This window comes from Carettochelys insculpta, chromosome 5, assembly GCF_033958435.1.
Source record: "Carettochelys insculpta isolate YL-2023 chromosome 5, ASM3395843v1, whole genome shotgun sequence".
In the NCBI taxonomy this organism is placed as follows: domain Eukaryota; kingdom Metazoa; phylum Chordata; order Testudines; family Carettochelyidae; genus Carettochelys; species Carettochelys insculpta.
In genome coordinates, this window is record NC_134141.1 from 93,911,182 (window position 1) to 93,924,658 (window position 13,477).

Sequence of the window (13,477 nt, forward strand, 5' to 3'; positions counted from 1 at the left end):
TGCAGCCCGGAGCGGATTCTGCTGCAGAGTAATAGTGCCACAGAGTCTGCAAGTGTCCTGAGCTGCTACTGAACAGGAGAGCAAAGACAGAGTACAAAAGGATACAAGGATTTCAGAGGGTATGTTGGCAATTCTTATCAGAAGAAAGAAATCCAGAGGCTGCTGCCTGCCCTATGTTAATATATATATGACCTGTATATCTTGAGTTTAAGAACCTTCCCAAGGATGTTGTCAGAGCCTCAGGAGTAATAACTACTGTTTTCTGAATTGGGAGGAAAAGGAGACCAGAGAATGAATTCTTAGATAACGTAGGACTCAAAGCTTTGTTCTTCTGTGGTAAAAACTGAATGCATGCACATGTTTTTCATATGAACTATAGCATCAAATTAGAAGGAGGTCATACAGTGAAAGAATCAATAGCTTCGTCATTTTACTTAAAAGGAGCAGGCAGCCTTATGACGTTAGACATCAAAATGAATTTGGTTATGATAAAACCTTATCCTCATGATATTATCTAATTGTAGTCCTGTCCTATGGAGCAGAAAAAGCACGCTTCCTTCCTTCTGTCTAACATGAAGAAATAAACCCTGAAAACCAAAATTCAGAGAAGAAGTTTGCTTTGGATGTATATGGGTTTTTAACCACAAGTCTTTGTCCAGAGCTTGCAAGAAAAGAAAACTCCATTAAAGTGATCACTGATGAATATGTATCTAAGAAAGAAGAAAAAGCAATATTCCCTTCTAGAGGACATGATGGCAAAGGAATCTGAAATTATACATTTTCCTCTAAACACTGGTTTTGCATGGATGACAAGAAATTATTGTTTGACTAACCTTTTCCAACTGTCCAAAATGCTTCATATGAAGATGCTTTAATTTGAACTAAAACTATTTGGATTGTATCAAGGGGAACCTTTGCCTTCATTTAGGATATGCAGTTACCATATACCATATACTTTCATGTTTTTTTAATTAACCAAAGTGACATAAATGGATGGAAGTGTACCTAGAAAACCCTATAAAAAGTCTTTCCTCAGATCTTGGATATTTTTATTTTTGTGGAATACAATAATTTTTGCAATAACCTTTGGTGTTAACTACTCATGCAGTTGTTTTGGAATACATCCATGAATACCATCACAGAAAAAGCTATCTGACAAGGAAAATACTGATGCTAGAAGATCTGTGAACATGATGCATGTGAATAATTTCCCCTTTAGGAGGCATTCATGGATATGGTGAGTAATCGATACACACTACAGATTGTAAAACTCAGAATGCTTGTTTGCAAAATACTGTGGCAACTAACAGATGCTGATCTTTCCAATGTTAATGGCAAGAGAAGATTAACTAGGATATTGTAAAATGAAAATTTTATTGAGACGACAGTGATGATGTAATACAAGTTTCACATCCCTGAGCCATCACAAAACAGAAGAGTTAAGCTGGATAATGAAGAAGATAACATAGCTGTAAAAATACAATCAATAACCTTTTGAGAAATAGAAGTATTGCTATTTATGGGATTAGTGAAAGACTCTATTTGTTTCATAACATTATTTCAAAGATATACTACAGACTTGTTTTCCCCATGTAATACTGACTTCTCTGGCCTCTAATGTTTCTTTTAAAAGTTCAGTTAAACAAAAAGCAAGGATAAATGAGTCTCTCCACATTAATTCAGTAATTTTTTTTTAAATATGTTTGTATGCTTGGATTTTTAATCTGGCTGTTGGAAAACAATGCCACTGAACTAAAATCACTTCAACATCATTAAAACATCTGTTTCCTCTTAAACCCAGACACATATGTAGTTCTTGCCCAGGGACTAACCTTTGTCTACAATTTATTTTATAATGTATTAAGGTTAACTTAGATTATTTACCAGTCGATTGGCATCATGTCATGATACTTATATTGGAATTAATGATAGAATGCTTTAACTACTGAACTTCAGGGCAAAGGCTAGTTTTATGTAAGGCTTTGTCTTTATATTTTTGGGTTTATTTCCGTGCTTTTATGGGTATTAAAAGCAAGCATATTATGAAAGCTCAGTTTACATTTAGTTAAAAGGCTTGCTTTTAGTATAAATGCTTGTTTGGATACCTAACTCGTTTGAGGTTGCATGTTTCCTGGCCAGTACTTTACAGGAATGCAAATTATTGTTTTCCTCAGTGTATTTCAGATTTATACTTTACAATGTCAACATAGCAATAATATGGCACAACTACAAACCTCTGATAGGAGACATTTTACAGAGATGTCTGGCTACCCAGCTGAAAACCAATCAGAACCATAGTATGTCTTGATAGACCCTGTCAGATTAGAGTGTGCTATGAGTTTACTAAATTTGTATTAATACTTAACTCTTAATGCAGAGTTAATACAGATTCATTCTTTTAACACATCTTACTCTTCTATCAGTCTACTACCGCTTTTCCATAACACCAATTTTAGAATAAGTGAAATCCCTGTAACATTCCCATGTAGTCCACTTTAAAACACATCACCTAGGATGACAAATAATAAATGTAGGGTTTTAATTAATCTCATTCCACCTGCTTTTGTAGTTTATTTTGCAAAATTCACTCTGCTCCACACCTGACAGGAAAGCTCTGATATTTCTGTGTCTTCTAAGAATTTGTACTACTTTTTTTTAATAACTTGAATGAAACAATATTAGTGCCTTCAGGTTTATTCTGTGTCTCAGTGTTTTGTATCCAATACATATAAATTCTTTTTGAGAGGGTCTATTCTCGCCAACAGTTGTTTTTTCAACTCTAGTGGGCAGTTGCCTGTCTCTCCTGTTCTCGCCCTCCCAGCCTCCTTGGTATATGCACCAAAATGTGAATACATTATGTAGCAGCAGGGTGAAATTGTTTTGTATGTGGGGCTACACAAACATATGTAGGCTTTCACATGAATTGCGTTTAATATATTATCTGAATACAAATTATTCTGGGCAAGAATTTATGGCTTACTAGATCTCAGACCTTACTTTGGAATTAAAACGTTTCAGCTCAGTGTTGTTCAACTGCCCATTCTGGGAACCAGGCAAATTTGCTTATTCATGCTATGTTAGATCTGTAAAGAGCATTTCTGAATACTAGACTTTGGAGTTACTAATCTTTTTTGCAATTCTGAGAAAGCACTTTCACAAAACCTTTGTGTTGGATGCCAGACATATCAAAGCTTCCCATAGTAAATTTGACTTGATATAGAAAGAGCGCTCTGCATATATTTCTATCTTCTGCTACTTTGCTACATCCATTGGTAAAATGATAATGAAGCTAGATGAAGAGAATTTTTTATGACCCAATTAGTACTGTGCTTGGTTAACAGTTACACAAGGGACATATCTACAGTACCCCTCTCTTTCAGAAGGGGCATTTAATTGACATGGATCAGAATTGGTTAATGAGGCACTGATGTGAATATTCAGCACCTCATTAGCATAATGGTGTCCAGTCACGCTTTGGAAGTGCTGCTTTCAAAATGCAAACTGGCTGTGTAGAAGCGGGTGCTTTGAAATAAACCTGGCTTCGAAATTCCCTTATTCCCAATTCGTTTGGGGAATAAAGGAATTTTGAAGTCTGGGGTTTATTTCAAAGTGCCCATGTCTACACGGCCAGTTTGTGTTTTGAAAGCAGCACTTTCGAAGCATGATTGGCTGCTGTTATGCTAACTTGGTGCTGAATATTCATATGACGCCTCATTAACTAGCTCCAATCCATGTAATTTAAATGGCCCTTCAGAAAGGGAGGGGAAGTGTAGTTATGGTCAAGTTGATACTTCTAGCTATTTTTCCTTAACATTGCACAACATATTAATGGTATTTTGTGGCAAGCAGCATATAGTACATATTTAATTTGAAATACAGTGTTTTAAATATAGATGTCCATATTCAGATTCAGTACTGATAAACATACCTGCCTTGGTGACATTATTTTTTAGTCTAGGGATATGTTTATACTTCTGGGAAGATCGACCCAGTCATGATTGATGTTCCGGAGTTTGATTTTGCTTTTCAGGTAAAGACATGGCAAAATCAATCTTTCTGGGGTCAGTAGTCAATTCCTGTACTCAATGCTATTGCACAGAGTAAGGGAGGTCGATGGGAGAGTACAGAGGCTTGATCTATACAGAAAAATAAGTTGATTACTGGATTCTAGCTACACAAATGCCATAGTTAGAACTGTGTTCCTGAAATTGACTCATTTCCCTAGTATAGACCTAGCCTAAGTATATTCTCTACCGTCATAGCGCATTTCATTTCTTCTTATCTCTACTACTCTGTCTCTGATGTGGAATGGAATATTGATGGCTGTTGGTCCAGAGTTAGTAAATGAAACCTTTTGAATATTAATTCAACTGACTTTGTTTGAATCTTTTCCCCCACACAGTCTATGGGCTTTTAACTTCTATGTGCAGTTGAAGGAACCAAGGTGCTTGTTAATGTTGTTTGTTTGGGTGCGTGTGTGGGCTTCAGGGGTAGGGTTGCCAAACAATGGCTCTTGCCAGAGCTATTTACCTATTTTAAGTACCAAGTTTGATACTGAACTCACCACTTTCCACCCTCAAGTGTGAATGCTACTAGCTAAACCCTGATGCTAATGTTATTTATACTGGCTCCTGGCTAATACATTAGTTTGGGAAAACATTTACATAGTACCTTAAATAGCAGTCCGAGAAAATGAATTGTAGTCAGGGAGAGCAAGAATATGAAGAGTCTTCTTAGTGAGGACATGTAACTTAAATTCAGTATGGTAAAAGACAGAAAACCAATGGAAGAGTTCAAAGTGGGTATGCAAGTGATGTGGTTGGAATGGATATGGAGAGGATGGTTTTAGTAGCAGCTGATTTGGATAGACTGGAGTGGGAAGAGGTAAAATGTGGTGAAGCTAAGATAATTGATGTTCTAGGAGAGGATAAAATTAGTCCTGGGCATACTGAGAAAAATGAGATTTCGGTGATACTAGATGAGGAGTAATATGAGCCCATTATATTTACAATGTAACACAAGCACTTAAACACAGCAAGTCAGTGTGACTATGAAGAACATGCTAGTTAATGCTTTTCAGATTTCAAACTATGTTAGAAATGTTTGTGAATGGACTGTATTGCATAACTTTCTTTCCCATTACAGTGTTTTTCTGACTCTCTGATGCCAAACCAAGTAAAGATAAGCATGGTACCTAATTTTGGTTTGCCTTGCTGAGTTTATCAAAGAAAAATTAGAATAACTGAAGACCTATGATTTTTGACTTCAAGTATTTGTGTTGTAAGAGTAAATATATGAGCATATATTTTAGGACAGTGTAATCCACGTTCAGTCATTCTTTTTTCCCTTTCTACTCAGATACTGACGTAAAATGGAATTCAAATTATATAGCAAGTGAATGAGCAAAGAAATGGAGCAAAAAATCCTCTTTTGCCTTTAAATCTAGCCAGATTACTTCATTTGATTGTTACTGTGCTATGCACTTCATCTAATGCAAAATGCCATAAAGGCTGCATGGTCAATCTTTTGCTTTAGGTTAATATGATGGCCAAAACACCTTGTTGAAAAGCACCTTAGTAAATTATTGTATGACAGATTTAAATAAGTTTCTTTGATTAGTGGTTTCCAGAATCTTCTGGAATAATAGTATTATTACCCATATTTGTAAATTTTAATCATAGAACCAAATACTTGGTCAACAATTATCAATACATTAGCTGTTTCTCATTGTAACTGTTCCATTTTGGGGAGCTAGAGTTGTATTTTGCCTTTGGTAGGAAACTGAAAAAAAAATATTCTGACCTTAGTAGTTAAGGCAGAAAACAGAATAAGTTTTTAAACATTGGGTTTGATCACACGAAGGGCAGAGCAACCTCAGCTCATTTAGACGTCAGTAGGAAGCTGAGGCTGATCGGCATTGTCCAGAAAACTGTCACCATCCCTTTGGATAAGGTGCTGAGTAGAAACACAAACCAAACCAGAGTATGAATAGTAACAGAGAGTAAGCCGTGCTAGCCTATACACTATCAAAACAAAAAGCAGTCAAGTAGCACTTTAAAGACTAGCAAAATAGTTTATTAGGTGAGCTTTCGTGGGACAGACCCACTTCTTCAGACCAGTCTGGCTATGGTCTGAAGAAGTGGGTCTGTCCCACGAAAGCTCACCTAATAAACTATTTTGCTAGTCTTTAAAGTGCTACTTGACTGCTTTTTGTTTTCAAACCAGAGTATGTTTTCCAGGGGCATTTATTTAATCACTTGTTTTGGTACTTTAAACTCTTGTTTGAGCTATATTTTTTATAGTGAGGCAAACAAACTTGTGCCAGCATTTCTGTTCAGAATTACATTTAATTAGTTTCCAGACGTATGACTTCAGGCCTTATTCTAGTGCAGGGCACAGCAACTTTTCTGAGGCTGAGTGCTGAAATTTGACCTTTTGACCTCTATGTATAGTCCAGATGCCGGAGATATTTTTAAATGTCATCAATAGTCCTAGTTACAACAGCTTTATTAATAAATAAATTAAGGTGCAGAGCTTTACCATTTAGGTGGTGATTGGTAGCATTACCTGGTCTTTTGTTAATCCTCAGGCTTTGAGCAAGCTCCTGGCTACATGGGGAAGGAGGGAAAGGAAAGGCGGGGCTGAGCTCCTGCCTTGCGTGCTGATAAAAATAGGCTCGTGTTCCACTCTTGGCATTCGTGCCAGGGGTTGCTGACCCCTGTTATACTGGATAGGAAGGAATCCCTTCCTTCTGTCTAGGAACAGGATCTGAAATGTTTGCAAGTCCAATGACGGATTTCTGATCATGGCAACAAATCCTGTTCAGGCCAAATTAAGTTAGTTTGTAATCTGTTGTCTGTAGGTTTTGATGGTGCTGAGAAATATGAAAGGTCATCATCTTTGCAAATTTCTCCTCCTGAATAGTAGTAGTAGTGAGCTTCAGGCAGTTTATGTACACTACTCAGATTTGGTGGCATACAGTTAGATTCATACATTTTTATGAATTGAATCAGATAGTAGTAATCATTAATTTGCAGTAAAACCATTGTTTCTGTTAACTTTTTTTATACCCCCATTTTTCAAGCCCTGTTTATCCATTTGATATAACCCAAGGAACATATAATATGCTGCACATCAAGAGAAAGAAATATTTTGACCAAGGGTAAATAGGGCAAACCTCTGTTTTCTCTATGTATATTAGTGATTATTGTTTTTTTTTAAATGCTGGCTTTCATATGGAGAGTTCAGAATGCTTCAGAAACACTGAGTATTATGACAGTCTTCTGATCTGAGGCAAGGGTATCTAGGGATCACATCACCCACCACTGAAACACAGCAGCTGTTTAGTTCTCAACACACTCGTGTAATGTCATGGGAGATATGTATATAGGAAAGATCGCTCATTTGAAAAAAAACCTGCTGTAAACTGCATGGTACTCAATGTCCTCAGAAAGATGGTTTGACTTGGGTGATATTTTAGCCTGTGGTTCCAGACTAAATATGTAAATTGGGTGCATAGACCACCCTGACTATGGCAACACCAATCTGCAGCTGTTATATGCCTGCTGACTTGGGTACACAGGGCTCAGCTTAATGAGCTGCTTAATTGTGGTGTAGATGTTCAGGACCCTACCATCTTGCAGGGTCCTAGAGAGTCCCTGATTCCTGTTAGCATAAGTCAGCTGGCACAGCCCGCCACAGGTATCTAACGCCAGTGCAGATGTACCATGCTGTAACCCATTAAATCACTGCAAAAGATTAGAAACTTCAATTTACGTTTTTGGGAAAATTGCATTTCCAGTAGGAGGGATTTTTTAAAATTTTATTTATTTATTTATTTATTGTGGCTAAAACACTGCTTTTAGACTCAGGAACAAAGAGTTCAGTTCTGGACTTCACAAGATACCTCCTTTCTGGCCTCATCACCTACCTGTGCCTTAGCTTATACCTGTTAAATGAGGATGACAATATTTCATGTCTTCCTTGCTACAACCTTTAGTTGTGAAGACTGCAAGCACTCTGAGGCAGGGGCTTTCTGTTACCATCTATATGTACAGTGCCTTGCACAATGATGTTCCAGTATTGATGGGGACCTTACTTAGGTTCTACTGTAGTAGTAATAATAAATAATGGTGCAGTGATTCCTAGCATCATGTTGGGGTATAACAGTGCATTAGAAAAGATCAGAGGGGAAGACTGCCAGCTCTTGAACTGATACCATATAATTACTGCAATACCCTAGACTTTCTTTTGAGGTCTCACATCACCTTCTTTATGTGGAGATTGCTAATGTGACATCACAACGATGTGGTATCAAGTAGTTAGTTGTGTACGCTAGCACACATATCTAACAGTCATTTTCAAAAGATCCAACCTCAGGTCAAATTATTTCAAGAAAGATGATAGAAGAAAGTGGAGTTCCCATTGTGCTATGAACAGAGTACACATAATGTATATAGTTTAAATTTCATCATTCTTGGAGTTTGTCTTTACTGACAGCTCAATTAACAATAAAAATTAAACCTGAGTCTCTCTTCTTCATGTGGCAGTTTGTAGGGTGTCTCTACAGGCATTCAGTCCCAGTGCTTTGTTCTCTCTGGCTTAGTAAGAGACTTTAGTTTCTAGCCTGGCTGTGCTTAATAAGATGCATCTGCCACTTGACTCTGCAATAATTTCCATGCATCTTCAAACTTTAAAATAACAGTTTAATAATGAGGTGGGAGAAAGCTTTGTTTTGTACTATTACCAAATTAAACATTGTGCTTCAATAGTACTTATATTGATGTGTTAATCTGTTATCAAAACACATTGGAAACTGGTCTCAAACTTTTCAGTCCCTTGGGTTGAATTAAATGGGTTTTATTCTGTTTTCCGGTGTTACTCACCTGAGGATGGTGACTTGGGATCATGCTCAGCTTACTGGCTGCAGAGAAGAACAGAGCTGTAATTAGGCATTTTAGTGCCTAGGGTGAGCAAACACTGTTTTACCCTGTACAGGTGACGTAGTTTTGAAGATTTGAAAGAAATTTTGCATGTGTTGGTGTAAGGGCTTACTGGTTGTTTTTATTAGCATAATATCTTGCATCTGTGGGGAGAGGGAAAGAGCTGCCAAAATGCTGTGAACTCATCATTACAAAAATAAAAAACACTGTTAGGCAAATACAGTTTATTTTGATCATGTGAAAAATATGTGGCTAATTTTTATGGTGTAATATACTAAACTATGTTTTCTTATGTAAATTTGAACTATAAGATTATCTCTTGAAGACTAAACAGAATTTGAAATTTATATGCATAGATTAACTGCTTGATAATAAGAGAAGTGTTTAAAGTTGAATTCTACATTGCCAGTTAAAAGTGAGGGAAGAATATTCCAGTATGTGTTTGTTTGCATATTGTGTGTTGGCAGCAGTTAGTAAAATGGAATTGTCTCCTGATATTAAAGGACATACATAGAACTGGATGTACCTTGGAACAGAGAATAGCATGTCAGAAGGATTTAAGAAGTGTACCTATCCCAGGGGGTTGCAAATGAAATGGCAGGAAGAGCCAATATTTCCAATTCAGTTACAAAATCAATACTTAAGGAACCACAATACAAGTGAATACAAGACAGTCCTTAATAAACGTCATCAAACTGTACCTTTTATCACACCTATTTTAAAAACAGCACATACACATTGATTTTTACCAGTTAGAAAGTTGTTACCCCACATTTTCAGGCTTAACCCATCTCAAATCCAAACCCACTCCCCACTGCTAAGCTTAACCCCTCTCAGCCCCAAATTGCCCCCCATCCTCTGGTTTAACCCCTCTCAGCCCCAAATCTGTCCCCCCATCCCCAAGTTTAATGCCTCTCAGCTCCAAACCACCACATCCCATCCCGAGAATTCAACCTCCACCCCCCCATCCCCAGGATTAACTTGCCACAGAGCGCACAACTCTTCCATGGCCGCTGCTGACCCCCTCCCCTTGCTGCTCCCCATTGCTGCTTCCTCCTCCTGGGTGGAGCTGCATGGCTCCGGAAGGCTTGGCTGTGCCTCCTCCCAGTTCTCCTGGAGGCTTAGCTCTTCCCCCACATGCAGTGCAGGCAGATACTTGCCCTGTCAGCTTTCTCTTCTGGGGCTCCTTGCTCTGCTGGGGCTTTCTTCTCCAGTGCTCCCTGCCACAGCTGACTGCTGAGTGGCTCCGAAAGCTGCCACCACTTAAAACAGAACAAAACAAAACAAATTTCCATTGGTTTAACAGTGGGCAACTGAATTCAGTATTTTTTTTAAGCAGCAGCAGCCTTCGGAGCTGCAAGACGAGTCAGCGGCAGCAGCGCTTGGAGCCACAAGTGGCTCCTTAAAGAGCTGCCTGTGGCTCCAGAGCCTCAGGTTGCCATCCCCTGGTCTATCCAAACTAGTGACTATTTTCCTCTATTAACTTTCATTCTACAGCTATTTTTTTTTGTTCACATGCAACTAAATTGATAGAAAGGAAGTGGCACAGTTAGGCGCTACTTCTAGAAAACATTTTAGTAAGTCTTTCTAAATTTCTTGTCAATTCAGTTACCAATTTTAACTATTGTTATCAAAAACATCTGCGATTTTTTTAAAAAAAAAAGTAGTTACAAGTTTATGACCTTTTAAATTTTGCAATATACCATGATCCATCTCCTGTTGAAATAAATGAAAAGAAAGCCCTTAATTCCTGTGTCATTCTAAGGGCTGGAAAGCTAAGATGTTATTGTAGGAACATCAGTATTTTAATTGAGCTATATAACCCTGTAGCCTAGATGGTGCCCATAAGGATGCAACTCACTCAGGTGCAGTTCCTGATGGCTGGATAGCACCCCGACAGTCCCAGCATTGTAGTGCTGTAGTCTTTTGGCTATGGCATACTTGAGTCCAAAGTAAAAGGAAAACAGTGAATTAAAAAAATCATGGTCTTCTAAGTAGAACCCTGCACAGATAGAAATGTCTACCTTCTAAGAGCCATTGCAGCCAAGGGAGAGGAACATAGTCCCATTGTGCCCAGGAGTCCAGTGCACTTGTACCCACATTTAGCCCCTCTGCCAGCAGGGCTGTGCGACCCCAGACAAACAGGAGAGGCTGCCTGGTTACCAGGAGGAGCTGCCAGTACAGAGCGCTGATTCCCAGGCATGAAGGGACTATACTCCTCTGTGTTTTCTGCAGTGGGTCTTGGGAGCCCCATAGATCTGCAGATCCCAATGTCTACCCCAGGAGGTAGGCATCTGCACGTAGAAATTTTTATCTGTGCAGGGCTCTACTTCAAAGGATTTGTTGACAGACTTTGCCTTTCTACTTCAGACTTGTTTCCATGCTGTCCGTCCTTTTTGGTAGGCTTCCTGAGCCCATTCATTCAAACCACTGGGAGACTCATCCAGATAGCAACCTGTCTCACAGTTTTAGCTGGAATCCTTTGTCAAAGAAGAACCATTAAACTGTAGGACTGGAAGGCATCTCAAGAAGTCATGAAATCCAACCCCTGTGCATTATGAGAGGGAGAAATAAACCTAGACTATTTTTGCAAGGTGTTGGTCCAATTATTCTCAAAAACATCCACTGGTGACAGTTCCACAAGTATCCTTGGAAGCCTATTCCAGAGCTTCTCCGGTAGTTAGGAAGTTTTCGCTGATGTCTAATCGCAATCTTCCTTTCTGCAGATTAAGGCCATTATTTCACTGTGCTACTGTCATATGATATGATCACCATCTTCTCATTAACAGGCCTTGTAACTGCTATCAGATCCCCTCTCGATCTTCTTTTCTCAACACCAAACATGCCTAGTGTTTAAATTTTTTTCTCATAGGTCAGGCTTTCTAAAAATTTTTATTTTATTTTTTGTTATTCATCGGTCTCTCTCCAATTTGTACACCTTTCCTAAAGTGTGATGCTCAGCTGAGGCCTCAGCAGTGCAATCTCTCATGTCTCATATATGATGTTCCTTTTAAATATACCAGAATGAATTAGCCCTTTTCATAGCTGTATGAGAATGTTGAATCATATTCAGTGTATGGGCCCCCAGATCCTTTTCAGCTGTACCACCACCAAGTAGTTATTTCCCATTTTGTTGGTGTGCATTGGATTCTCCTCTCTAAGTGTGGTATTTTGCACCCACCTTTATTAAATTTAATTTTTTTTTAAATCAAACCAGTGCTCCAATTTTTCAAGATTATTCTGAATTCTAATGCCATCCTCCAAAATGCTTAGAGGACAAGATTAGATAACACTCTCTTGATTTGACACTGAGCCATTAATAACTTCTCTGTGAATGTTGTCTTTCAGTCAGTTGTGAACCCATCTAATAGTAATTTCATCTAGATCACATTTCCCTGGTTTACTTACGAACATATCAAGAGCCTTACTCAAATCAAGGTATCATATTCCCCACCCCACCCAGCCTTCATGAATTAGGCCAGTAACCCTGTTGTAGAAGGAAATTAAATTGACTCTGAAACCTTTATTCTTGAGAAATTATATATTGGCTATTCCTTATGAATCTATTATTCTTTAGGTGCATGCAAACTTATTGTTTAACAATATACTCTGGGATCCATTAACAATATACTCTGGGATACTGACGTTACACCGATAGGCCTATAATTCCCTGCTCCTCTTTATTGCCATTTAAAAGGTATATTTTCCTTTCTCTGATCTTCTGGGCCCACACCTTTCCTCCAGGAGTGCTCAGAGATAATTACTAATGCTTCCAGGATTGCTTCAGCTAGATCATCATTAAGTGCCCTAGAATGAATTTCATCAGATTGTTTTCACTCAAATATCTTATCTGACTACATGCATCTTATCTATCTTATCTGACTACATGCATCTGATGAAGTGGATCTTTGTCCATGAAAGCTTATACTCCAGAAAAATCTGCTAGTCTATAAGGTGCCACAGTTCTTGTTGTTTTGTGGATACAGACTGACATGGCTACCCCTCTGATACTTATCTGAATATTCTTTAACTTGATGTTTTCCTGTTTTGGTTTGCATTCCTTCACCCGCATTGTCAATACAAGTTGGACCTCCCTGGTCCTGCATCCCCAATTCCAGACCCGTCCTGGACCTGGGATGATCCCCAGCTGCTGTTCCCTCAGCCTGGCACTAGATACACTTCTGACCCCAGATGACACCTTGCCACAGACCCCTGCCTGGCTGCTCTGGCCCTGGCTCCCAGCCCTGCTGCGAGCTGCCCCACCCTGGGTCCCAGCCCAGCCACAGCCAAAGCTCACAGCCCTGCCATGACAGCCAGGGCAGAGCTGGGAGCACAACCACCACTCCCCAGCCATGGCTTCCCTGCCACTGACAGTCTGCTGTTCCCTGGCTTCCTAGCTGCAATCCTCAGCCATCACTCCTGTGCCATGGCGCTCTGGCTGCTGCTGGGCCACCACTGCCCAGCCTCAGTGGTGGTTCCTTGGCCACTGCCAGGCCCTGTTCCAGGCCGATAGGCTCTCTGGTCCAGCAACATCC

General features: G+C 39.1%; 1 protein-coding gene across 2 annotated transcripts in view; it reads left to right on the top strand.

The window, feature by feature from the left end:
- Window positions 1–13,477, top strand: part of PDE4D (phosphodiesterase 4D) — a 614,535-nt gene that overhangs the window by 151,887 nt on the left and 449,171 nt on the right. The window contains exon 1 of one of the 2 annotated variants that reach the window (XM_074995546.1): window positions 983–1,237. The exons of the other annotated variant lie outside the window; for it this stretch is intronic. Within the exon in view, the coding sequence (XP_074851647.1) occupies window positions 1,191–1,237 (47 nt within the window). The 5' untranslated portion in view covers window positions 983–1,190. Of the gene's footprint in view, window positions 1–982; window positions 1,238–13,477 lie in introns of those variants that run through there. 2 annotated transcript variants of the gene reach the window in all.